Source organism: Medicago truncatula, chromosome 1 (genome assembly GCF_003473485.1).
Source record: "Medicago truncatula cultivar Jemalong A17 chromosome 1, MtrunA17r5.0-ANR, whole genome shotgun sequence".
NCBI lineage: Eukaryota > Viridiplantae > Streptophyta > Magnoliopsida > Fabales > Fabaceae > Medicago > Medicago truncatula.
In genome coordinates, this window is record NC_053042.1 from 34,525,382 (window position 1) to 34,552,427 (window position 27,046).

The 27,046-nt window shown below is 32.8% G+C and overlaps 4 protein-coding genes and 1 pseudogene across 4 annotated transcripts; 1 reads left to right on the plus strand and 4 right to left on the minus strand.

Moving 5' to 3' along the window:
- The first annotated feature begins 4,345 nt into the window (after positions 1-4,345).
- On the plus strand, positions 4,346-6,103 carry LOC25484264 (legumin J-like; annotated as a pseudogene).
- Positions 6,104-8,030: 1,927 nt separating this feature from the next.
- LOC25484265 (chromatin modification-related protein MEAF6) lies at positions 8,031-11,306 on the minus strand. Its single transcript, XM_013613037.3, has 7 exons — positions 11,149-11,306; positions 10,958-11,052; positions 10,424-10,524; positions 9,708-9,777; positions 8,840-8,867; positions 8,682-8,742; positions 8,031-8,537 (listed from the first exon to the last, which is right to left on the minus strand). Exons 1-7 carry the CDS (start codon positions 11,159-11,161, stop codon positions 8,432-8,434), a joined length of 474 nt encoding a protein of 157 aa, XP_013468491.1. The 5' UTR covers positions 11,162-11,306; the 3' UTR covers positions 8,031-8,431.
- A 3,756-nt stretch (positions 11,307-15,062) lies between these two features.
- On the minus strand, positions 15,063-16,679 carry LOC25484266 (inorganic phosphate transporter 1-4). Its single transcript, XM_013613038.1, has one exon. It carries the CDS (start codon positions 16,677-16,679, stop codon positions 15,063-15,065), a length of 1,617 nt encoding a protein of 538 aa, XP_013468492.1.
- A 3,085-nt stretch (positions 16,680-19,764) lies between these two features.
- On the minus strand, positions 19,765-21,611 carry LOC25484267 (inorganic phosphate transporter 1-4). The gene has a single exon (XM_013613039.3). The coding sequence runs from the start codon at positions 21,428-21,430 to the stop codon at positions 19,856-19,858; it is 1,575 nt and encodes a 524-aa protein (XP_013468493.1). The 5' UTR covers positions 21,431-21,611; the 3' UTR covers positions 19,765-19,855.
- A 2,205-nt stretch (positions 21,612-23,816) lies between these two features.
- On the minus strand, positions 23,817-24,746 carry LOC25484268 (ethylene-responsive transcription factor 1B). The gene has a single exon (XM_013613040.3). The coding sequence runs from the start codon at positions 24,635-24,637 to the stop codon at positions 23,915-23,917; it is 723 nt and encodes a 240-aa protein (XP_013468494.1). The 5' UTR covers positions 24,638-24,746; the 3' UTR covers positions 23,817-23,914.
- Between the last annotated feature and the right edge of the window lie 2,300 nt (positions 24,747-27,046).

Genomic DNA, 27,046 nt, shown 5'->3' on the forward strand with positions numbered 1-27,046 from the left:
AGTGAAAATCTGCTGTCTAAACCACTTGTGTAGTTGCTCTTAGCACCTAATGTGATCTTCGAGGCACCCCTCGTGACCGAATAGTTGTCTAGTTTAAATGTTCAACTGCAATCCTCGACTACAGGTAGCATGGTTCTAAATTATAGTCCGCAATTGCGGCTGCCATATCAAAGTTTTAGTGGTCTTTGTAGCAAAAGCAAATTATTCACGGTATAACGGCAACTGCAATTTAGAACCATGACAATTGACATGTAGTTTTCCATTAGTTGGAGACATGCAAAATACACATCATTGGTTGCATTATCAAAATCATAATAAAAAGTAAATGCTCAAATTTGTAAAAATTAAGAATGCTTGCTTATGTAGCTCTAATATTTCATCCCTACAACATAACCAATAAGTCCAAATTTGCTAATATGTCATAGGAAAACAAAAGACTCACATTGTTGTAACACTAATGAGTGGTCTTCATTCAATTTAATCATTGTTACATTATTTATCCTTGTAAGCTTTAAGGAAACTGCATTTGACACTTAAATTAAACCGTACACTCAAGCTGAGGGATTGAAATTTTCCCTTCTTTTAACTTAATTTTCAGCTAGGATTTGCGGTCCTTCACTGTATTACTTGCCCTCCCATTGATCACTGAAATGGTGTTTCCACACTTTATAACATCTCTAATCTTTATCTTTATTTTATTTTCACTTGTATCTTTTCTTCTCAATGGTGTATACTCAGGGGTATCAAATAATCATTAAAAAAGTTCAAATTGAATTCATACCGAAGCAGGAGAGGATTAGTTAAAGAACGATAGAAAGAGAGGGGATGGAGAGAAAGTGTGTATCTAAAAAGAATATATATATATAAAATTTCAAAGTGGTAAATGATATAAGAATAGTTATTTGATAGACAATATATATATGCCACTATTTCAAAGTTGTTGATGTTCATAAAATAATATAATGTTACAAGATATATGCCACTATTTGTATATAAAAAGAGTTATTTGATAGACAATATATATAATACATAAATGTAATAGGGTTAATCTTTTAAAAAATAAATTTAATAGTGTTAAATTTTACAATCACTTTGTACTTGTAACATATTCAATAATTGTTTTCACATGACATGTATGACTCAAGTGTTTATATTTAATACATGAATAATAAAGGAGATATGTATTCTTTGCATGATATATTGCTAATTCATGCATGTAGTTGGAGCTGATGTTTGTGATCAAAGTTCACGACTTCAAGAGTAACGTATAATTGATGAAAATCAGAGAATATAAAGTGTGTAATTCGTCTAATATTAAAAATTGAATTTTTAATTTAAAATTGATAATATAATAATTGTGTTTTAATATCATTTTTTAATTTATAAAATCATGCATTCACCAAAGTTTGATAAGTTTCTAAAATAGTTTTCTTTGTTAATCGATTCAAGCAAGTTGTGAATCAATTCACAATAATTTTAAATATTTGTTATGACTAATTTCTTAATAGGATTTTAGACAGTTTAATTTTTTAGGTCGTTCATATTAACTGAAAAAATAAATCTAGTTGTTTATTAAGATTGATGTTTGATCAGTTTAAAGAAAAGTTATCTTATGTTGTTTGTTGTGATGTTTCTTATATTTATTTGTATGCTCCATAATGAAGATGTAACCATACTAATGCTATTATGGACCCGTTTCTTTATATATTTACTAGTAATGAATTTGTCTCTTTATTTTTTGTTATTTTTGTTTTTGTAAATTTATGAATTAAATTTTTTTATCTTCAATTTGTCATTTTCAAGATTTTTGTTCAAACCCTAGTGCTGTGCACAACAGAAAAATTATAATAATGTGATGTGATGTGATTAAGAGAGGCACATTATTTTAGTTGTCCTAAGGTGACAAAAATCTCTAGACCGATGCTAAATTAACGAGTCTTGCTATTTCTTACGAAAATGTGGTATAAGAAAAGCAAGAATCAACACGTATCCCTTTTAAAACAAATCAACAACTTTTCAGTTTCAGTGGTACACAATACAAGGAGGTGGTGGGTGAATTAATTACAATGCTATAAAACAACCGTTCTTGCATTTCGTCGTTTACATTTTCGTAAAAAATAGTATTATCCTAAACTAATACTTGACTACTATATGTTCATATACACGGAGTTTATAGAATCACATTGTTATTTTTTCAGGTAATAATGATTTTTTTTATTAAAAGATTTAGAAATTTTATCACATTTTTTTTTTAATTCAAATGTTGGAATTTAATATTATCTTTTTCCAACTTTTTTTGTTGTTTAAAATTCATTGAGTTCTTTGAAATCTTAAAGATCTGTGTAATAAATTCATTTAAAATTATTATATTGCATTTGTACACTGTAATTTAGAACTATTGTCGACACACCTCGTTGATTTCCTTATGTGTCATGCAAATATCAATTTTTTTTATCTTATACTTTGAAGGAATAAAGTTTAAATTTTATCCGAAATAGTTGTAAAGCGACCATTAATTATATCATATTAATAAATACTACTTTTAATGTAACCAAAAAAAAAAAATACTACTTTTAATTTTTGTTTTTGTTTTGAAAAGGCAATACTTTTAAAATATTAATAAAAAGAGAAAGATAATTTTATCTATTTTAAATTGAGGCGTGCTTTTGTTGAAGTTGGTTTTGAAGTTGTTTGTAGTTTGTTATTTGTTTCACATTACTCAAGTTTCCGGGCTGTTACGTGTATGCTTGAGTACCTTGATCCATTGAACTAATTTTTGAGATAAGATCCAAACCTATTTAACATGATATTAGAGTCAGGTTAAGGATTGCAATTTGGAAATTGGATCCAGGCCCACGCTAGGAGTGAGGGTGAGTTTTGAAGTTGTTTGTAGTCTTTTGTTAGTCCCACATATCGCTCAGGTTTCTAGCTGTTGAGTGAATAAATATGTTTAAGTACTCTCATCATTTGATCTAACTTCTAGGATGAGATCAAAGTCTATTTAAAATCTTTAACCTCACTCATACATTTTTTTAAACTTCTTAAAATCAAACACATTTAACCACGAGATTCTGATGTTATTATCGACCGAAAAGAAGATAATTCTAAGGTGGTAGATTTTTTCAATTCCCACACTGTTGATATTGCATAATTATGATCTATTAGCCTGTATGGTTTTAGCGTTTTCAACATCATTCTTGCATCCCAATGCAATTCCAACATAACTTTTAAGAAGTTGAAAATCCTGGCATCAGCCTGGGGTGGCTTTTCAACGCAATTCCAAACACATCATATCTCTACTTGTAGTTGTAGGACTTACATGCCTTCCATTTGCAAAAACTCTCATGTGTGAAGTTTTTTAAGATATAGGCCCAATATGTTTGCTTATAAACTAGCAAAGACGCTATATCTCATGGTTAATCAAATGGGGTTCTTGAGGGTATAATCATGTCATGTGTAAGAACTTAAGACTTTGATTTTGAGGCATTTTTGCCTAGATTTATATTACCTTTCGTTGTGGGGTTTGTTTAGAGGTTTTTCGGTTGAACCTTATTATTAATTTTTCCAAGGATTCAAGATTTGAGGATGTTGCATACTTAAAACGTTTGTTATTTTTTTTTTTTGAGTGAATTAAAATGTTTGTTATTGTGATCAAACAAAAAGTCATTGTATATTTATCCCTCTAGGTCTCTCTAGACACTCTTTGACGATAACATGATCATTTCCTCCACAGCTTAAAAAAGATCATAAATAAATAATCGATTCTCGCAAGTTATGTAAAACAAAATATGATAGACAACTGATAGACAAGAAACACCTACTTCACACAACAAGAACCTTTCCTTCGTTGATCTTTCCATTCTTTTTTGTTGTAAATTTATTGATCTTTCGAATTCTACATTGGGAAAATAAAGTGGAGAATAGAAAATGAAAAATTGTAATCTTGAGTTTTTTTTAAAGTATAAAATTTCTTTTTAAAAAATAAAGTATAAAATTTTATTTTAAAATAAAAATTGTTACCGGAACAAAAAAAATTAAAAACAAATCGTCTATATGGACCAAAGCATTGAAAACGTAATATATATTTTATATTTAAATAACACAACTATTCTATTTAAATCAATAGTGAAAACTAAATTTAACATAGAACCGTACATTCAATATGGAGGATTGAAATTTTCCACTCTTTCAACTTAATTTTTCGGTTAGGATTAGCAGTCCTCAACTGCGTTACGTACCCTCACATTCATCACTAAAATGAAATATAATGGATTTTAAAATTCTCTGCAATTGTTGTTAAGAGTTCTACATTGTTTCAGGAGATATGGCCTGAATACCTTCACATATGTGCCTCCCTTATTATGTGGAGAAGTGGGATGTTCGTGGTTCGAACCCCGACCCCTGCATATATCATGCATAACATTGTCCCTATCAACTGAGTTAAGCTTAAGGGGACCAAACGTTTTATCGTCTAACTTCAAGAAACAAAGTTTAAATTTTATCCGAAATAATTGTAACATGACTATTAGTATCACATTAATAAATAATACTTTTAAAAATATTAATAAAAGAAAAAGAAAGACAACTCTATCTACTTTAAGTATTGCCGCGTGTTCCGACTTCACACATACATTTTTTGAAACTTTTTAGAAAGTCACCCATCCTAAAAAGAAAATAACGAATCATGATCTATAGAAAAGAAAATAACTCTAAGAGCACCCACATCCGAGGACACAGCTAAGAGACTTCAATCTCCACGTGACCAAAGGAGTCAAATCTATAACGAATATCAAGACCTAACTCATCCATACAAAACCGGCTTGTAAGATAAGGAGTGTCTCCTCTTTATAAACTATTCTCAAGATTCCTATCTATCCGATGTGGGACTAAATCCCACCCGAGAGTTGACCGCTAACACACCCCCTCACGCTTCAGCCCGGTCCAATGGGCCTGAAGTGTGGAGATGCAGGAAGCCCAATGATGGACCAGATAGGCTCTGATACCATGACGAGAGAGAGAGGGGAAGGCACATGAACATAGAAGAAGAAGAAGAACAAAGTCGTGAGAGTGGAGGGTGGTCTCAGAATTATCAGCCCGGACTGGCAAGTCATAGAGAAGAAGAAGAAGATGAACAAAGACCAGGATGTAGTCCTAGCCACAGGAGGGAAGAGGATGAGGGCAAAGAAGAACGAAAACAAAGACCAGGTAGACATAGCGAGGATCAAGGACCAAGACGTCCAAGACCTAGCAAAGAAAAGGAAGAAAGCTACGAGGGAAGGGGAAAGGGAAGGAAGAATGGTTTGGAAGAAACTATCTGCAGTGCGAAGATTCGCGAGAACATAGCTCACCCTGCACGTGCAGACCTCTACAACCCACGTGCCGGACGAATCAGCACCGTCAACAGTTTAACCCTCCCAATCCTCCGCAATTTACGTCTTGGTGCCGAATACGTAGTCCTCTACAGGGTACAGTATATTTCTATATTCCATGCATGATTCTCCCTTTCCCTGGTCATAAGTATAAGAGACGGTCGAATCATTAAATGTTCATATATTTGGTCTAAAATTTAGATTAAATACATGAACTTTTGTTGATGTCTTTTATATTTAGAACTAGAGGGAGTATTATATATGTAACATTTAACATTTATGTATATAAATGCAGAATGGTATATATGCTCCACACTGGACCGTGAACGCCAACAGCCTAATGTACGCCCTAACAGGAGAAGGAAGAGTTAGGATAGTGAACTGTGAAGGAAACGCCGTGTTCGACGACTGGGTGAGAAAGGGACAGATGGTGGTGGTACCACAGAACTTTGTGGTGGTGCAGCAAGCTGGAGAGGAAGAAGCATTTGAGTACATAGTGTTCAAGACAAATGACGGAGCTTCTGTTAACAATGTAAAGTAGGTGTTCAGGGCCACTCCTGCAGAGGTTCTTGCAAATGTTTTTGGCCTTCCTCAACGCGAAGTATCTGAATTAAAGCAAGGTGGAAACCGTGGCCCTTTGGTTCACCCTCAATCTCAATCTCAGTGAGATCATGCTATCCTATGCAATGATGAGGTGCCCATCTTGTCATCATGAAATGATAATAAAATAAATTTTGGATGTAATGTAGTTAAGAATTTCATTTCCGGTAATAAAATAATTAAGTATGGTTTTGTAACCCTGGTCCTTGATCTAAAGTTGTATGCATGTATAAGTGGCGAATAACACTATAGGGAGCAATAATGCCACTAGTTTTGTACATCTTCCAATTGCCATAATAAAATGCAGACAATTTTGAAAGGAAAAAAAAAATCCTTCATTGAGACTAATGATGAATTTTGTCTTAACATAATGTAAATTGTTTGGTTACAGCAACATTTGTTTCCCAACAATCTACATGTTCTTACTCAACAACAAAAATCTATATGTTGACATATTTTCAGGTAAAATGATCCAGGATGCACATACTTATCTTCTACCTGTTTATTGCCATGAACCCAAATTTTTTCCCATATCCTTCTGTCAACAATCAATCATCATAGCTTATATTTATGTAACAATGACCTCTTTGTTTAATAACTCTTAATCATATGCAGATTTTTAATATCTTTTGAGTTGTTTATTTATCTTATTTATTGTATGTTTTGACTGATTTTAGGAGTCATTTGAATAAATTAGTGCTTTTTAGTTCTTTACTCAATTAGGTGTTTATGAATTTGAAGTTTTTTGTGTCTTCAATGATGTTATTTTGTGTAATGCACCATACATATATGTCTCACCTAGGACAAAAGAAAAACACAATGAAGCAAAAGACTTGTCTCAAATTTCTCTCATTTTGCATATGTAAATTCCATAGAAGATACAAAAAAACTAATATACCGATATCAGTATTATAAACCAAAAACTATAGGATACTAATAACTTTCAGCAGAGCTGTACAAAAGAATAAAACAGAACAGAGGCGCAGATTTGTATGCCCCCTTCGGAGCTTAAACACGATATATTTGTTTGTAGAAATTACGTTTGACACTTGTTTTGAACGGATGATGGCACAAAACAGTGTCTAGTTACAAAAGTATCGTGTGAGCAACGTTACGGACCTTCAACAGTCTCCTTATAGGTAATATTCATTTGCGGCCTCAGAAGCCTTAGTACCAGCAGCACCTGTACAATAGCTATTATGTATTGTCTGCTTGCAGCACCTGTAGCCCCATTGGTGATCCTTCCACAATGAGCTCCAAATAGTTCTGTTGTTGTTTATGAAAACATCTTCTTCATACTTGCTCCTTGGAAGTGCAGCCTCCTGATGAAAAGCAACATACAGATGATTATAACTAAATCTATCATCTTAAATAACGGTATTTATTAGCGTAATAGTGCAGTTTCTGCTGTAGTATATTTTCTGAACTTTGCCTCATCAACCCTTAGATCATCTTTGTCATCAGTTGCCACATCCTCATCAGTTTGGTTGTTCTTCTCCAATTTCTTAAGCTGACTTTCCTATAAGAATTTCTTTCAAGCTTCATCTATATCTTTAATTTTAAAAAACTGTGGTAACCATCTTTGTCATCAATTACCACAGTTTTTAAAAATAAAAGATAAGAAATATTGCCACAAACAATCTTTTTTTTTTTTTTTTTTTTTTTTTTTTTATTTTTTATAAGGGAATGATCAACTAAGCTAGGCAAGATTTCTTTGAAGCTTGGTTTTATTAAAAATTATGATCAGGCCACATTTTTAATTAAGAATGATATTTTTCCTCAATGAAAATCGAAAATATTTTCTAAAACTCCATCTTTTTGCAGAAATATTTGTAAACAACAGATATAATCATAGCTCAATAGTGCTTAGAAGAGTTGTTAAGTCTCTTCCAACTTAATAAGTAATATTGAGTTTGAATTCAACCCTAAATACAATAATATACAACTCTTGAAGAACAAGTACTACTAAGCACCATCCAAGCTTTTCAGCGTCCCAAACATCGAATCAAGTAAAAAAATGCAGTAAGTACCTTGTTCCGGATAACAAAAATTAAATCAATGCAGTCTCAATATCTAATCATTTTCACATGTGGTTACTAACAAATAAAGAACATTTTCACTTTAAATGTTTTTTTCTTTCCAAGGTAGTGGTACTCTGGATTCCCACCAAAAACCGCAAATGGTAAACATCAACTTCTACAAGTTGGTGATCAAACTTGGTTCTGTACAGGTTTACAATAACAAATCATAACAAAGCTAATGAAACAATCATCTAGTCTTCCAATTTTTTTTGTTGCATAAAGCATAAAATTCACCTAAGTAGAAAATCCACCTACTAGGAGCCAATATATACATAGAATGAGGAATTGCAGAGAACCAATGGCCTATCTAATGCAGGTTTTTCCAGGCTCTTATATTCCAAAAAGTTTAACAGAAAGTTGTATTTGCTCCAACATGTTCAATCACAATGTCATGTCAGGATCATCTTCATAATCAAAATCTTGTTCACTTGAAGCCCTTGCTCTCTTCGCATCTCTTGGCGCACCTCTTCCTTTCTTCGGTTTACCCCTATAGTAACATGATGATTTTTTAGCTTATGCAGCAAACATTCTTTACATATTTGACATGATTTATGGAGAAAAATTTCTATAAACAAAAGCATTTATCCAATTCAAAAACAATAAAGCGAAGATATATTAGTTGAGTGCTTACTGTCCATTTGCATAAATCGTTCCACCTTTTGATCGACCAGGTCCAAAATCTGATCTCCCATCTGAGATAAATGGAAATATATAATATAATTAATACACAAAAAAAAAAAAAAAAAACATGCAAAAGAAGTCATTGAAATGTTGTTTATAGGATCTCACCGTCTCGTCCAGCCGCAAGCTCTTCTGCCTACAATAAAAAGACGAAGATCATCTCAGAATTCAGAAATAACCCTGTTGAGATAAGATGCCTACACTTGATATATGGACCATGATTAAACAGAATTGACAATAAAAGGTTTAAAAGGAGGGATCATTTTATGGGATGGGAGAGGTGTTATATGTTTTATCCACATGAAACTTGGATGCATCCTGTTGGTCATAATTATTTCTAATAATGACTAAATTTTGATGCTCTTGAGTTTGAAAATTACAGACATGTACTCCTCTAATTTAGTAGCAAATATAACACCTGGCAAAGTTGAAATAAATGACAGGACCTTCCACTCATGTAAAGCATTTAATTTTCAGTTCTACCAAGGCCTAGTCCTAGGCTTCTGGAACAAAAAATTACCAGGGTTTCTAGTACTTTTTGTATCAAAGATCAGACATAGAACAATCATATGATATAATTGAGTCTAGGAGGAAATTATTAACTATGGTTATTGTTTTATATTTGGAAAAAATCCTCTGAAATGCTTCCTGTTTCAAATGGATTAAATTGGTGCCATAAGATCAGTTTTCCATGCTAAACTCTTAACTTATGACTCCAACCTGTTTTAATCACTTTTATCACCCTAGAAGAAGATTAACGTGCTAGACTATTACAAAAACCAAAGACACTGAAAAGTACTACGACCACTTTCATGATAAGGATGTAAAAAGTGAATAAGCAATGAAAACGATGAAGTTAGCTTCAGTTATACCAAGACCTAGTCACACTCTTATTACTTGATGCTCACTAGTGGACATTATATCTTTTTTTATCTAATTCTGTTAGGAAGCCAATCACTGAAAATCAGAAACACACCGCTGGCGAGGTCACTGAAGATAATGAAAAGAGCCTATCTTCGGGCTGAAACTTTCTAGACCGCTTCAAGCTGCCAAGAAAAAAAAAAAAATTCAACAATGTCATATAAACCATGAATAACAAAACAGCATGCATGTAGCTAAGATGAACAGAGGCATACAATCCATAAATTACTATTTATTTTTTACATGGAACTCAGATGTATTCAAAGACAACATTTGACCCAATTTCATTTTGCTTTCAGCAGCACTCTTTGAACTGCCTTTTCTTCTCAGTAATTCAAATGATTAAATTTTCCATCTAAAATCTTAGTAAGATTCAATTGGTAGTGCATCTAGACAAGACCCAGTACAGTATCACAGTGAGTAGCATTTTAGCAATCAATGTAAGCAATAAAACCCATGAATTTGCTTTTCCAGACCATAAATGAATACAAATTACAGATGACCCGACCAGATGCCTAATAAATATGATTTGTGATTATGAAGTATAACAGATCATACAAACATGACATTACCAATCCTATCTTCCTTAGGATAATCAAAACTACAGATTCGGACAGAAAATTTCGATGGTACTTCTTCTAGGGAGAAACTAAATATACTTCATAACTACCAAGTACTGAAAGAACAGGTAGTATGAACATGAGAATTCTCGTAAAGAAGAAAATTATCAGAATTTCAATCAAAAAGAAAGAAAGCTAAAGAAATTCATACAATGCAGTGTTCTTTGTTGACGATAGGAACCCTTCAAATCCCTTTAATACATTGCCACACTGTCCAGGATCCTGTAAATAACTTGTTTCCATATCATAAACCTGTGTCGACAACAAAAGACACACGATAAATTATATTGTTAGAGCAAGTAAATGGCCCAATTTAAGGTTAAATTGTATTTTTCACAATTATCCTATTGCATTGAAAATTTAATCAAACAATCAAACAAAATGCACCTCTGTAGCGCCGACACTTCTGATAAAAAGTGTGTCGGTCAAACATTGACACCAACACATTTACATTCAATTAAGTCATTTTTTTTTTTCAAATAATTATTAGTGTAGACTTGTCAGTGTCGCATTGTTGTGTATGTGCTTCATAGAAATGCACATTAATTTTATAGAATAAAATAAAAAATGAATAAAAGGTCTATATTATAAGCTCTCAAAAGAAAATTCAAAAAAATTCAATTAAAAAAAAAAAAAACTTTAATCCAGTATAGTGAAAGAACAGAACCCAGATGCTAAAATTTACCTGCTTTTCAATATTACGAAGCTCTTCATGAAGTTTGGCTCTTCTACTAAGCAAAGAAGCCAACATTGCTGAAGGGTTCACCGCACTTTTTTGCCCTAAAAAATGATATAATAAAAAATTACGAATTGAAATACCAAATTGAAATTACAATAGAATTCAATCGAAAAGTAACAAGAATTAAGGGTTATTACCTTCGGATTCCATTTTCAAGGAACGATTTAATTGAGGATTCGTGCAGAAGAAAACCCTAAATCCCCCAAATTTTATTCTGTTTCAGACGCGCGCGTTCTTCTGCATTCGATTTTCAGCAACACGATAAGAAGTAACCAATCATTTTATGCCATGTCAGCAACTAAATTTGAGATTAAAATAATTAAAGGAAAATGGTAAACGAGGTCGTATGAATGTGTTTAGAGAGTGAAATAATATTTGTTCATGTGATATTTTAATTTAATATTCATTCATACAAATATATATTGTTTTTGTAAATTATGGTTGTCTCAAAAATTGTCAACTGTTCAAATAACATTTCTTAAAAATTTAAGTCTCTAAAGTCAATCAAACGATTGTTCAAATAACACTTTTTAAAAAATAGGTTAAATTGCATTTTTGGTCCCTTAACTATTTAGATATTATCACTTTGATCCCTTAATTAAAATTCGATTTATTTTAGTCCCTTAACTTCTCTCTGTTACATAATTTGGTCATTTCTATTAGTTTTAATTAAAAAACGTTAGGTTTTCTTCATCTTCTTCTCCTCTTTTTCATCTTCATATCATCTCCATCAACATTCAACAACAAGAATCCCAAAAAAAATCCGGAAGAAAATGAAGAAAACCTAACGTTTTTGAATTAAAACTAACGAAAATGACCAAAATGTGTAACAAAGAAAAGATAAGGGACCAAAAATAAATCGAATTTTAATTTAGGGACCAAAGCGATACAACCTAAATAGTTAAGGGATCAAAAATACAATTTAGCTTAAATAATAAGTGAGTTGAGTTTTAAAAAGGTTCTTAGGAGTTTAGTCCTTGACAACAAAAGTTATATTTACGACTTTGTACGCGAATCAACTTCTCCTCTAAAGTTTTGTTGACATATGCTCAATATTCGATCTTTAAACGTATGTATTTTTTATCTTTTCAAATGAAGTCTTAATTAGAATTAACCGCCATGCTATTTAGTACGGTGGAAAAGCAACGAAAATTGACGACAAAGAGAGAAACTACGGTTACAGTTTTTTAAGGTAAATTACACCAGCAGTCCTTTAAATTTGAGGTTTGGTAACATGTTGGTTTTTAAGTTATTTTAGTCACACATAAATCCTTTAAATTTGATGTTTTAACAAAGACTAAAACTGCATGTCGAATTTTTGTACGGGGATGCAAACATATCACTTAGTTTTATGAGGACAAAATTTGAAATTCGGCAATATTATAAGTAGAAAAAATATTTAACACTCTTTTAATTATAAATAGAGTGAAGACAAAAAATATTCTCTAATAAAACAACTCAAATTGAACTTGCAATGAAAAAAAATACTCATTTTAGTTTTTTACAAAAAATAAATGGGCATTTAAGTCAATGGTGGGATTAATTATTTGACATCCTCATATATGTTTTCAACACATTTTTCCTTTTGAAGTCCTTGCTAAAATGATAAAGTTTATTGTGGAGTTTCATCCTCGATTTGGCTTATGATCAACAATCCTATAACACGCTCAAAACAACAAACCTTTCCCAACTTGTGGAAGTAAGTGATAAAACAAAGGTTTTCCAGATTGAAAAGTAGCGTTGAGATGTGGCCCCTTCCTTAAAAAAAAAACATGAAGGTAGGAGATAAACCTACAATTGAGTGCATTGAACAATCTTAGAATTTGTAAGGCACTTTTAGATGCTAATCAATTTGGTTTTCAACCAAAGTTGAGACCTTGGGGTTTTTGAAACAATCTACATTCTTGCCCACATCATTACACCTTTATGAACTTCGGCTCTTCTAATGTGACAATGTGGTGTGTCCAAGTGTTTTTAACAAAAGAATACTTATTGTAAGGTTTTTTAAGGAGTTTCTTTTGTCTTTTAATTTCATGGTAGACTTCATTTCACCTTTAGAGACTTATTATAGCTTAAGAGTTAGGGATTTAATTTTCTTATGTATGCTAGTACACGTTTCACAACTCGCAAAATCCATCCAATTTGAATCACACTTGGGAGGATTTTGTTTAGGTGACTCAAGACAAGGCAATGAGTTACAAGTATTTCATTAGGAAGAGATGCATGTTCTTCTTTTAAACATTCAAAATCATTTTTAAGTTGTGAAAACTCTTTTTCCAATTTTAAAATAGTTTTCTTTTGAGCTATTAATTTCTCAAAAGCATACAAAGTCTTTTACACTTTGTTTGGTTGTCAAGAGAAGTTGTGAAGAGAGAAATAGGTGAGAGAGAATATGAAAAGAGAGAAAGATGTGAGAAATGTGATGGATTTGAGGTATTGTTTGATTTAAGAGAGATAGAAGAGAAATAGAGAAGAGAGAAGTATGATAACTTTTTTAATTGACAAATAAGCCCCTTGCCAAAATATATCTAATTTTAAGTATACTTCTACTTATAAATATATTTTTTTGACAAATTTAATTTTTTTTTTTTTGTAAATCTATTATTTTTTTAATAAAAGTAGTTTTTTTAAAAGATATAAAAGTAAATATATTGTTATCGCTCGTTAATAACAATTGCGAACGTCTTGCCATAAAAGAAAGAAAACTATGTTGGCGTCTTAACACTTTAACTAAATACAATATTAAAATGCTTATCAAAATAACATAACATAGTAAAAAAAAAAAAATGAGAGGCCCTCGTGACTATACAACAAATAAACAATGAAAGCATGGACAATATTATAATTGCAGCAACTAGTCAGCCTTTTTCTTCGCAGTGCAGGGAAGAACGTAAAAAGTTGCAATTTGATCTCTTCAACTTCTCTCTCGCCAACTTCTCCCCTCAACCAAAAAAAAGAAAGTCACTATCTCTTCTCAACTTCTCTCTTCCCTATTTCTCTCTTCTATATTTCTCTTCAAACAAACAAAGACTTGAGGAACCACTATCTAAAAATAGTTTTTTTTTTGTGCCTTATTTGGAATTTTTTTTCCCGCCCGATCTTGCATGTCATACGGTTACCACATATGTCATGTAGCAATAGTTTAAAGAGACACTTTAGTCCTTTACAAAACTTTGCTAATGACATTCCAGTCTCTATTTGATTCTTAGAATTTTTTTTCTCGAGAATACTATCTCAATATTCTTTCATGGGTATGCAAAGAAGACAACAAATAAGAAAACAGCCTAAACAGAAGATTGTATCACAAATATGTTTCATTATGATTAGAGCATAGTTGTGTCTTAAGTGAAGATAGTAGTATAACATTGCTAGTGGATGGATCTCCATGATAATTTATCTCTGATATTTAATCTTTCTCCCATTGCCTTTGAATATTTTCATGTGTCTATTGATTCAAATAACATTATTAGCTCAATAAAGGTGAAAACTAAAGTGAAATTCATTGATCTTCAACTAATAACCGTATATTTTTACTGTCAAAGCCAGTATTTAATTTGCTAAGTGTAATAAGGATCATGTATCACTCTATTCAAATCTTCCTTACTTTCATAAAACTACATAGAAAAAAAAAAAAAAAAAAACTAGTGATCTAATCAAAGAGACAAGGAAGAAATACACATTGCTAATCCGAAAAAGAAAAGAAAACCTACAATATACACATTCAAACAGCAATATTTCCCAATATTCTTAGAATAGAAAGAGAATATCTCATATGTCCATATTACAAATTGACGTATTAAAAAAAAAAAGGAAACTGCTAACTAGTGCTCCTGGAGTACTAGATAAGGAAACAAAATATAGTTAACGTTTTAAAAGTGTAAAAGATATGTTTTCAATGCAAAAATTATTTTTTTTGTTTCCTTAACTAGTGCCTCATGGACACTAGTTAGCAAGACCCTTAAAAAAAACGTCAAACGGGACTAGAAATCTTTGTTGAAAGCACTCCCCTTTTATTCTAGTAAAATGAGGATGACAATGGTAATGATCAAACCTAAGGATATGACATCATTCTGTTACTACTGCTGCTATGACTAATAGTATCATCAACAATATCATCAATGTCCTCACCAGACATTTCCTCAAGAGATCTTCCCTTTGCCTCAGGCACCAAGAAAGTAAAACAGAATCCCAAAATGGTAACAGCACCTAAACAAAACAATGAGTTTCTCACACCAATACCAGCAGGGTACCCTGCATCAGTTTTCTTGGGATCTTGATTCTGTACTAAAAATAAAAACCCGAACGCGCCAACCATCGCTCCAAGCTTCCCTGCTGCAGACGACATTCCATGACAAGTTGATCTAAACCTAGCCGGGAAAATCTCGGCAGGCACAACAAATGTGGTAGTATTAGGCCCGAAATTTGCGAAGAAGAAGGTTAAGGCATAAAGCACAGCAAACCCAATTTTGTTCTCTGTTATTGTCCAGTGATCAAAAGGAATAGCAATTGCAAACATAAAAACTGTCATAAAGAAGAATCCCATTAACTGAATAGTGAACCTTCCCATTCTATCAATGAGTGCCACTGTGAACCAGTAACCAGGAACTGTACTACATAAAGCAATAAGTGTTTGCGCCTTCGCAATTATATAAACCTCTTCCATTGCATTCATTGTCTTCGGATACCGAATCCAACCAACGGTACAAAAGACATCTTTTTGGAAAAGATTCATACTATGAAATACAACATCAAGGAAAAACCATGTGGACATTGTTCCAAGCAAATGTACACCATGACGCGACATAAATTCCTTTGAAAAAAGTCCAAATTGTTTATTTTCTTCAACATCATCATCTTTTAGAGGTTCAGCTTTAATATCCATCTTCAAAACCTTAGACATATCTGCCACAGCTTTATCCATATCCTTCGCAACAAGTGCGGTGTAACGCGCGGTTTCAGGCATTGTAGATCTTGAATAATAAGTCAATGCAGCTGGAATTGCTCCAAACATTAAGATTATCCTCCAAACATAATCGGCTTCCGGAACAGTTGAACCCGTAGGATCAACCACGTAAGGCGGTGCATCGAATTTCGATTTAAATGCAACTGATACTATGATAGCAAATACACCACCTGCTACAATTCCAAAACCCTGCATAGCAAAAACTGCAGCTACAAACGCCCCACGTGTTTTTTTGTTTGAGTATTCAGACATAATTGTAGCAGAAAGTGGATAATCACCACCAATACCAAAACCAAGCCAGAATCTGAAGAAGCAAAGAGTTCCCAACACCATTTTTGGTTCATGTCCAAATGAAAGACCAGAACCTAGGGAACAAATAATCATAATGTTTAGAGTGATTCCATAGACTGTTCTACGGCCTAGTTTGTCACCGAGCCAGCCGAAGAAGAGTTGTCCGGTAAATGTTCCAACTAAAGCGAGGCCGTTAACTGTTGCTGCAACGTTTGGTGGCAATGTTCCAGGCTCTTCAGCTCCGTCGACATAGTAATATATACGACCGAGTAGCCTTGTAACAAGCGATATGCAAAATAGATCATATGCATTGGTGAAGAAGCCCAGTCCAGTAATGGCAATTGCTGTAAAATGGTAACATTGTGTTCTTGCTACATCTAGTGCACTTAGCACCCTGAGATTCTCCCTTGCCATGCCTCAATGTTTTTCCTTCCCCGTCTCGCTATATTAAAATGTTTCTACTTCTCTGCAAAAATTGGGAAAATGCAAAATGTTTTTGTTATGTTATGCTAACTTGTCCATACTTTTTTAAGAGTCATCCTAACCATTTTAACTGCTAGACTCAATCTGGTCTCTGAAAAATTCAAAATCAACTTTTAGTCCCGGGACAAAAGAAGCAGGAAAACTTAGCCCCTAAGAATTAACGAGGATACATCGAAAAACGAGTTCTCAAGTACTAAGTTGTCCCGATTATTTTCCCGGTGACTAATTATTTTCTCATGTACCGAGTCTCAGATACTAAGTTGGCCAGTTTGTTTTTAAGGGATGGAAAATTGGGATCTTGGGACTAAAAGTTACTTTTAATTTACTTTTTATTAACCAAATTTGGGTATCATCACAACTTTTTCAAGGGTACTAAATGTTGGAAGACATTCATTTAGTTTCAAAACCAAATCCACAAAATTTTGATTCTAGCAGTCATGTCATTTATCTAAATTTTGATTCCTAGGTGTACCTCTAAATAATGACATTCCCCTCTTAAAAAACTATAATAATGTCATTTTCATAAAAGATCATTGAATCCATGCTAATATGTGCAATGTGCATATCAATTCAGAAATTTTGATGTAAAACAAATGGTATATGATGCGATATTGTAAGTAATGAATGACATACACAAATCTAAATTAACATAAAACTATTAATAATAATACAATTAGGATATAATGATGGATGATCATTTAAGTAATAGTCAAATTATGCATGCCATGCATGGGATGAAACATGTAGAAAGTGACAATGCAAGATTGTTAATTACCTGCATGTAACAGAGAAGTAATAAAGAATTGCGAGAGGAGAAGAAAAGACAATGAATGATGAATAAAAGGATGTGTCTCTCCCCCAAAAAAAAAAATGAACAGAGTAGACGATGATTTATAGGCAACAGAACAGAACATATTGCAGAGAAAAACAACTAGCATATGTTCCTGCATTTTCGCACATTCTATGCTCCAGTTAATCTCTTAATTATATGTGCTGTAATATCGAATTTATCTTAATTTTGTTTTATCCCAATTCATTAATTTTTTTGGCCGGAGTTCGAACCCCGTACCTTGCATATATTGTCCATACCAACTGAGCGGAGCTCACGAGGTCTATCCCAATTCATTAAATGGACATATATCATATATTTCCTTGAGACTTTGTTGAATTAAAAAATAATTAAAATAAAATATGGCATTTAATTTACTATAGTTATTTTCCAAAAATAATATAGTTAATGTTTAAAAAATTATGTCACATTAACAAATTTATTTAAATCGTTAACAAGCAATTCATTTCTTCATTATCAATTTTTATTAATATATTTGAAAAGTGACGGAAAGAAGTATAAACATCGAAGGAGATGGTACTAAATTGTCTCTTGTGTATTGATCTAGAAGGAGGGATTCTAGTAATTCGAAATTCGATCAGAAAGTGCAAGTAAAAGTCTTAAAAAATATTGTTCATGCATCAGGATTCAAACTCGAGATGTGGCCGAACGTTTCATACTTAACTAAAGTTTATTAACCATTTGACCTCAACAAATTGATTAACGTATATTTTTTTCTTCATTAAAAATTGAACTCAGGTTACAACAATCTAACTTAATTAACGCGTATAATTTAAAGATGCTTAAATATGTGCATGTTTTCACGGTGATGATGCAATCGCAAACATATGTTTCTCATGAAGCTACACTTTATAACTTCTTGTTAACTCTGGAAATGGATGTGAACATACGTTTTCCTTTATTGGATGTGGATCTTATTATGAGTGAAGAGAAATTTAATAAAAGAGTGAGAATTTGTTAATTGAGCAGTTCCATATGCTAACTACTATGTCTATGTGAAACAAGCACCAGAAACTAACTTCTAACTAACAAGACAGATTATTTGCTATGCAAGTAATTGTTATTAACTAACTAATTCTATCAGTTTTCCCCTCACAAGTTGGAGGTTGGTAAATGTCAACCATCCCCAACTTGGATAGTAGAAGATTTAAGGGTATGAGACTTGGTGAAAAAGTCTGCAACTTGATCTTTGGAGGAGACTGGAGGGAGCTTCAAGAACTTGGCTTGCAATTTTTCTCTCACAATGCGACAATCAATTTCTAGGTTCTTGGTACATTCGTGAAACAAATGATTGACAACAATGTGAAGAGCACTTTGATTATCACAGTATATGACAGACAATTTTAAAGAAGAAACCTGTAAATCTTTACTCTGACAAAGAAATTCCAGATTTTGAATGTGCCAATTCAAGCCCAGGGAAGTATTTAAGTTATTCTAAATCCTTAATCTTGAAATATTTATGTAAGATGCTTATGGTAGAAGTGAACTCAGATAAAGAGTTACTAGCAAGGATCACATCATCAACATAGACCAAAAGTAAGGTAAGTCAGAAGCTGAGTTTTTAAGGAAAAGAGAATGATCAGAGGTTGCTTGTCTATAACCATGATGAAGGAGTAAAGAAGTGAGTTTCGCATACCACTTCAAAGTTCAAACTAGCCTGTTTAAGACCATAGAGAGATTTGATGAATTTACATGCTTGATTTGGCTTTGAATAAGTAATGTCTAAGGGAGAAGCATGTAAACATATTCTTGCAATTCACCATGAAGAAAAACATTGTTCTAGTCATTTGAGCTAAGAGTTGAAAATATTGTTGTCAAAATCCCGACTTAAATCCTAAAATCCAGGATTTTGCGATTTTCTTCACCTTCAACGACTCAAATCCTTCGATTTGATTGCGATTTTACAATTTTTCATATCGATTCTACAAAAGTAGTTGAGTAAAATCCTTCGATTTTTGTTGCGATTTACGATTGTCGATTTTGCTCTTCTCTTTCGACCTGAAGAAAATCCCGATTTTGACAACCTTGGTTGAAAGAGTAGGAAGAATTAGAGAACCTGAATTCAAACATGGCGAAAGAAAGAAAATACTAATCTAATAAGCAATTACTAACATTTGTGTATCCAAAAAATATACAACATTTGAAAATTAATGTCTTGAAGTGAACAATTGTCTTAAATTTAAGGAAACAGTAAAAATGCCAATTGCTATTTTTATTATTTTCTAAAGTGCATCATCCCCAACTACACTTTAAAAGTCTATTCTGTAACTACAACAATTTCATCAATGTCCTCACCAGACATTTCCTCAAGAGATTTTCCCTTTGTCTCAGGCACCAAGAAAGTAAAACAGAATCCCAAAATGTTAACAACACCTAACAAAATCAATGAGTTTCTCACACCAATACCAGCAGGGTACCCTGCATCAGCTTTCTTGGGATCTTGATTCTGTGCCAAATATAAAAACCCGAACGCGCCGACCATCGCTCCAAGTTTCCCCGTCGCGGAGGATATTCCGTGACAAGTTGATCTAAACCTAGCCGGGAAAATCTCGGCAGGCACAACGAAAGTGGTTGCATTAGGTCCGAAATTCGCGAAGAAGAAAGTTAAGGAATAAAGTACAACAAATCCGATTCTGTTCTCTTTATGTGTCCAGTGATCATAAGGAATAGCAAGTGCAAACATAAAAACTGTCATAAAGAAAAATCCCATTAACTGAATAGTGAACCTTCCAATTCTATCAATGAATGCAACTGTGAACCAGTAACCAGGAACTGTACTGCATAATGCAATAAGTGTTTGCGCCCTCGCAATTTTATAAACCTCTTCAAGTGCATTCATCGTCTTTGCAGACGGAATCCAACCAATTGCACTGAAGATATCCTTTTGGAAAAGATTCTGACTGTAAAATGCAATATCAAGCAAAAACCATGTGGATGCTGTTCCAAGCAGATGCAAACCGTGACGCGACATAAACTCTTTCGAAAAAAGCCCAAATTGTTTCTTCTCTTCAGCCGCAACATTTTTAGTTTCAGCTTGAATATCCATGTTCATAACCTTAGACATATCTGCTGCAGCTTGTTCCATATTCTTTGCAACAAGTGCGGTGTAACGCGCAGTTTCAGGCATCTTAGATCTTGAATAATAAGTCATTGCAGCTGGAATTGCTCCAAACATTAAGATTATCCTCCAAACATAATCGGCTTGCGGAACAGTTGAACCCAAAGGATCAATCATGTAAGCCGGTGCATCGAATTTCGATTTAAATGCAATTGAAACAATGATAGCAAATACACCACCTGCTAAAATTCCAAAACCCTGCATAGCAAAAACTGCAGCTATAAACGCACCACGTGTCTTTTTGTTCGAGTATTCAGACATAATTGTTGCAGAAAGTGGATAATCTCCACCAATACCGAAACCAAGCCAGAATCTGAAGAAGCAAAGAGTTCCCAACACTGTTTTTGGTTCATGTCCAAATGAAAGACCAGAACCTATGGAACAAACAACCATAACAGCTAGAGTCATGCCATAGACTTTTTTACGGCCTAGTTTGTCACCGAGCCAGCCGAAGAAGAGTTGTCCAGAAAGTGTCCCAACAAAAGCAACGCCATTAACTGCTGCTGCAACGTTTGGTGGCAACGATCCTGGCTTTTCAGCTCCATCGACATGGTAGTAAATGCGACCGAGTAGCTTTGTGACAAGGGATATGCAGAATAGATCGTATGCATCGGTGAAGAAGCCCATTCCAGCTATGACAATTGCTGTGAAATGGTACCATTGTGTTTTCGCTACATCTAGTGCATTTAGCACCTGGAGATTCTCCTTAGCCATGCCTCAATGTTTTCCTAGTGCCTGTAAATAATGATATTCCCCGCTTAAAAAACAAATTACGTACCTTATTTTTATAAACAAAAGATCATTAAATCCATGCTAACATGTGCAATGTGCATATCAATCAAACGGTGTATGCAATATTTTAATTAATGAATGTAATACATATACATTATGATAATTAAACTGACATGAAACAGAAATGTAGTGCAAATTAATATTAAATGTAATACATGTTGATGTTGAGATGGAGAATTATACAACATATATATAATGCATTTGGAGGGACGTAATGGTCACATGATGTAATATGGTACCAAGAAAGAGAGAGAGAGAGAGACGTAGATAGTGAGAATGCAAGATTGTTACCTGAAGATAATTAACACAGAAGTTGGAACTACAAGAGAGAGAAAGAAAAAGATGAATAAAAGAAATTGGCTTTAGTGAAAAAAAAATGAAAGGCAGTGGAAAATGATATATAGGAAAAAGAAAAAATTTCATTGGCAAAGGAAAATTACAGTTACTGAAAGTGCAAATATTCGAGAAGAATATGCTTCTGCCTCCCTAATTATTCTCCTATTTTTTTTTACTGGTCTGGCATCAAATCTCAACACCGACTCTAACTTTCGAAAAAGGAATTATTCTCTTATTTGTACGTGTTGTACTCTAGCATACGTGGCTGAGATTAATTAGCTTATTTAGCTTACTATCACTAATTGCTTAAAAGTGTTCATTTGAAATTTTTTATTATGGAGCTTATTGAACACCTTCTTACTACACCAAAAACATATTTCAATGAATTAAATTAAAAATCAATGCAATTAAATTCAATTGATTCTTTTTCTATTTGAAAAGTAAATATAGAAGGTCATCTTTAAATAGGCACAAACGCATCCATCACTAACCATAACATGTCCTGGTACACTTGCATGGGCAAAAGACAATTATTTCATAACCCATTGATTCCTCATTTTTATTCAAATTTTAATCAATTACAATTACAATTCTTATACTATATTTTTCTATATATACTAATATATTTTTAAGCATTTCTTCACTAAAGCATTTCTTTATTCATGTCATGATAACTGGAACACTATTCTTGCGAGGATCAGAAACAAGTAGGAGGATGGTGATGGGTTAGTCATACTAATCGGAGTCATGTCATTATCATTTTTATTTTTAACTCGAATTCATTAAAAATATCAGTTTCAATTTTTTTTCTTTCTGCTGATTCAAATTTAAAGTTACATTGTTAAATCTGTATATTGAAGAATTGAGTGCATTTGTTGTTGTTAAAAGAGACTTAAAACATTGTAGTCTTTGTGCTTTTAGCCAAAGTTAAAATCTTGCAATGTATTTTGTTGATATACATTTTGTTAGATCCATTATTTTAGGATTCAATTGATCCACATTTCCAACACATATTTCTGTTTTTAGGATTCAATTTTTCAGATACATTTACTAATTGTATATTTAGATCAATTTTTTATTCATACGTAGTTTCAATTGAATAATTCTATTTTTAGATCAATTTTATTATATACATAAAAATTCTTATTTTTATAAGAAAATTTAGGTGAGCTAGGTTTTATGAAGATTTTTTTAATCAGTATTTTAATTTATGTTATTCATGTCAAAAAATAAGTTCCAACAACATCATTTCGAAGGAGGTTTAAGAGTTCTTTCAGAGGAGATGCATGGTGCAAAAGTGCAATATCCGACAATGCCCCAAGCTTAGCTACGAAGTCCGCACATTGATTCCCTTTGCGCAGCGTGTAGGAAACTTAATAATTCTTTGATTTTTTTTTTTTAACTCCTTTATGTCTTCAATTAGAACAACATAAACATGGAACTTTGTACTATTTTATGAGTTGATTTGAAAATTTTTGGACCATAGATTTATTTCAATCGTGATATTTTTATTGTTTTTCATAGTTAAAGTATAGGTAATGGGTGCGGGTATGGACACTTAGCTACTCATAGGGTATGGGGAAGGGAACTAAAGTTGTTGCCCACGAGAGTAGAGACTCGGATATGGTATTTTTTACGTACGCATGTATGGGGAAGTAAGGATTGATTGATACCCTACCCTACCCATAGGGTACGCAGTGTCATCCCTAGATCCACTCTAGCCTTTTTGGTTCAGCCATCTCTCCTTTTTTAATTCAATAGTTGATTGATACATGAAAGTAAGGATGGTAATAATAAAGAAGGGAGAGAAAAAAGTTAGTGAATGCTTGAGATTAAGGCAAGATGAACACCATGAGAGAATCCAAATTGTTTCTTAGAAGCAAAATTTATACAACCGGATACTTTCATATCTTTTCTACATTGATTGCAATACAATGGAAGGAAACCAACAAATGGAGTGAAAAGGAAAGAATCACGATCAATGCTAACAATTTTAGAAGTCATGAAAGAATTAATTAACATGAATAAAAAGGTAATTAATGAACAAAAAAACCTCAACAAACAAAGAAACTAACAAATGACTTGATAAGTACTCAAACTAAGAAGTTGGTCCAAATATTCAGAACCTAAATCTTCCAACACCAACACATTTTGTGAAACAATATTATTATTATTCTCCATTTCCCTTTCTACCCTTTTGGTCTTTTTGCAATTACTTGCTTTAGACTTTCTTTTCAAAGTGTGTTTCCTCTTGAGTGCCAAAACAGGAGAAGAACCATCTTTTTCCCAAGACTTGTTATTCTCCATATCTTTCAATGATTCCCTCACAACATGTTCAGGAAAATTCAACACTGCCATTGATCCTCTTGTTGATAAAGCTGCTTGATCATAAGCTAAAGCAGCAGCTTCAGCTGTATCAAATGTACCAATCCAAACTCTAACACCTTTTCTTGTTGAGTCTCTTATTTCCGCTGCGAATTTTCCCCATGGTCTTCTTCTAACTCCTTTGTATGACTTCTTAGGTGATGATGATTGTACTAGTTGTGTTGAATTGGATGAAACTTCTTGTGATTCATTGCTGATTTGAGAATTTGAAGTGCTGGAATTGGAATAAGAGGTTGATGATTCTTTGAATATTTGTGCACTTTGGTTCAAGGGAAGAGTTTTGTTGTTGTCTTCATTGAAGCTAAAGAAATCTTCCCATGAAAAGGATTCTAAAAAAGAAGAGGTATTTGAAAATGAAGTGTCAAGGTTTTGGTATTGGATTTGGAAGAATGAAGAATCAAAATCCATGTCTTGTGTGAATCTAAAAAAATTAGACACCAAATTAAAGTGTTTTGTATTGTTTATTTTCTTAACTACTTTCTTTCTTTCTGTGTTTGGCTCCTTTATGTACCAATTGTGAAAAAAGTGAAACATAACGACCAAACATTAGCATATAAATCAAACGATTTAGAAATAAAATAAAATAAAGTGATGTTGAATGATTTTGGTCAAATGGGGTGTCTTCGGATATCTATTTTTTATTAGTGTTGAATCACACTTTTGAAGGTTGAATTGAACATAACCAAAATGCAGGAGACATTCATAAATATTTTTTATTTTTTTACAGTTCATTCATGAATACTTAAGTTGCATATTCATCAGTCTTTAATATAATTTCTATTTGAAAATAATGGGGTGCTACAAATAACTATTGAAATATGGGATCCGAACCTAGTTGAGATGTCAATTTTCTTCATGATATGCCTCCACACTTCAAAAAGAAATTTAATCAAGATTGAAACTTGTATTCTCTCAAATAATTTTTTATTAAATAAAATTTATTAACCATTTAAATACAATAAATTAGTACATTCATCGTTAATCACAACTTCACATGAATGGCAATTTTTTAGTAAATATTGTCTTATAAAGCAACTTTATATCATTTATCTTTCTTGGTGTGTGTAACAAAATAGAGTAGTTTTGTTTTACATTACACTTTTTTAAATGATAATATTCAAATATGGGTTGTGATTTCTATCTGGTCGCATATTCGTGTTGAACTCAATTTTGATAGCAATTACAACGGTCATATCCAACTTATTGATTCGTGGTGGTCTGCCAGACTTAGCTAGTCAGCACTTTCACTGCTCTGCTCATTATGCGTAGTTTATAAAACACTGCTTTCTTTTTTAAGAATTTAAGAATAAATACTTATATTTGTATTGGCTTGGGACCTGAGAACTCCTCATCGAAATATTTGGTGCGATTATTTGTGGTGTCAATTTAGCTTATTGAAAAAAATACTAGTATTTATAAGGCGCATAATATTATCATTTTAGCAAAAAAAGAAAAGAAAAAAGAGTTCAATATACTTTTCTTGTAATAATACCCTATCTATTTTTTTTCTCAACAAAATATAAATTATTCTTTTTGTGTAAAATTCAAATATGATATCAGAAATTTACGAATTTGTAACCAAATATAATTCTAGAAGGCACATAAAAGGTATCTTTTGCAGGGCTTGATAAATAGGGGTTGAGAATGTCAAAATTGGGGTTGAGAATTGAGATAACAAAGTCATAAGTTTTTTAATTTAAGGAACAAAGTCATAAGGTTTGAAAGCAAGTTTGTTTATAAAAGAAAATATAAGCAAATTTGATGGTTGGACTTTTTTTAATCAAAAGTTGACGGCTAGATTGATAATGATGATATATATTAACTCATTTCACTCCGTTGTGTGTGAAAACGGTTATATAAATCCAGTACTTTAAATAGTTATTTTACCGCTCACTAAATTGTTTTTAACAAGTTAAAATGAAATATATTGCGAACAACGGAGTATCCTTAATAGCATAAGGTTTGTCAATAAGGAACTCACAAGTATACAAACGATCAAGTTACAAAGAAGCAAAAATACAACAAATTAGCCGATGCATAGACAAACAAATTGGCTCAACCACCACATATGAAAATTTATAAGAATATTAATATCAGTAGGTTTCATCTACCAAAAGGAATGTAGCTTCTCTTTATGTAGCTACCGATGGATATGACTTTCGATGTTCTTAAATATATGGTTGTTCCTTTCATTCTAACAAACCCAAATACAACAAAGCCAAACAAGCTGCAAAAAGGAACGACATACTCTCAAATCACCTGAAGAATAAGTAAACTGAATAGCATGCTCCTAAACATGAGACAGATCAGCTGTAGAAATGTCAAGCCAAGACCGTGCAAGGCCCCACAGAGAAGCGAAGCAAGGACAAGACGAAAACTAATGTTGAGCAGTCTCTAATCCTCCACACACAATCACATATAACTGATTATTGTGAGAAATAATGTTGCACGCCATTAGATTATCCTTTGTCGGTACCCTGTTACGAATGAGTCTCCAGGCCAAAATCGAAACTTTCAAGGGAACCTGTTTATGCAAAATTAAATTTATAGTAACGTCAGAGTTTGGGGCCTCTTGACTAGTGAGCATCCTGTACACACCCCTGATTGATTAACCGTCAATAGGATCAAGCCGCCATTGCCACTGATCTGTAGAATTTTATTGCAAAGAAATATCGTGAAGTAAAATCCAACACACCCCTAACAAATCATACTCCCATGCCCATAACCAATGGTGACACTGCTAAGCCTCTTCGCCTTTCTCCCAGCCTAAATCACACATTGCCGCCACCAAAATCGACTTATTCACAACTAAGTCGA

Excerpts from the sequence above, each read along its gene's own strand:
- LOC25484265 (XM_013613037.3), bottom strand. Across the intron at positions 10,525-10,957 it reads TTCGTAATATTGAAAAGCAG|GTTTATGATATGGAAACAAG; the intron begins GTAAATTTTAGC and ends TTGTCGACACAG. Across the intron at positions 8,868-9,707 it reads CTTCAGTGACCTCGCCAGCG|GCAGAAGAGCTTGCGGCTGG; the intron begins GTGTGTTTCTGA and ends TTTTTATTGTAG.
- LOC25484266 (XM_013613038.1), bottom strand. The coding sequence starts at position 16,679 with ATGGCAAGGGAGAATCTCAGGGTGCTAAGTGCACTAGATGTAGCAAGA.
- LOC25484267 (XM_013613039.3), bottom strand. The coding sequence starts at position 21,430 with ATGGCTAAGGAGAATCTCCAGGTGCTAAATGCACTAGATGTAGCGAAA.
- LOC25484268 (XM_013613040.3), bottom strand. The coding sequence starts at position 24,637 with ATGGATTTTGATTCTTCATTCTTCCAAATCCAATACCAAAACCTTGAC.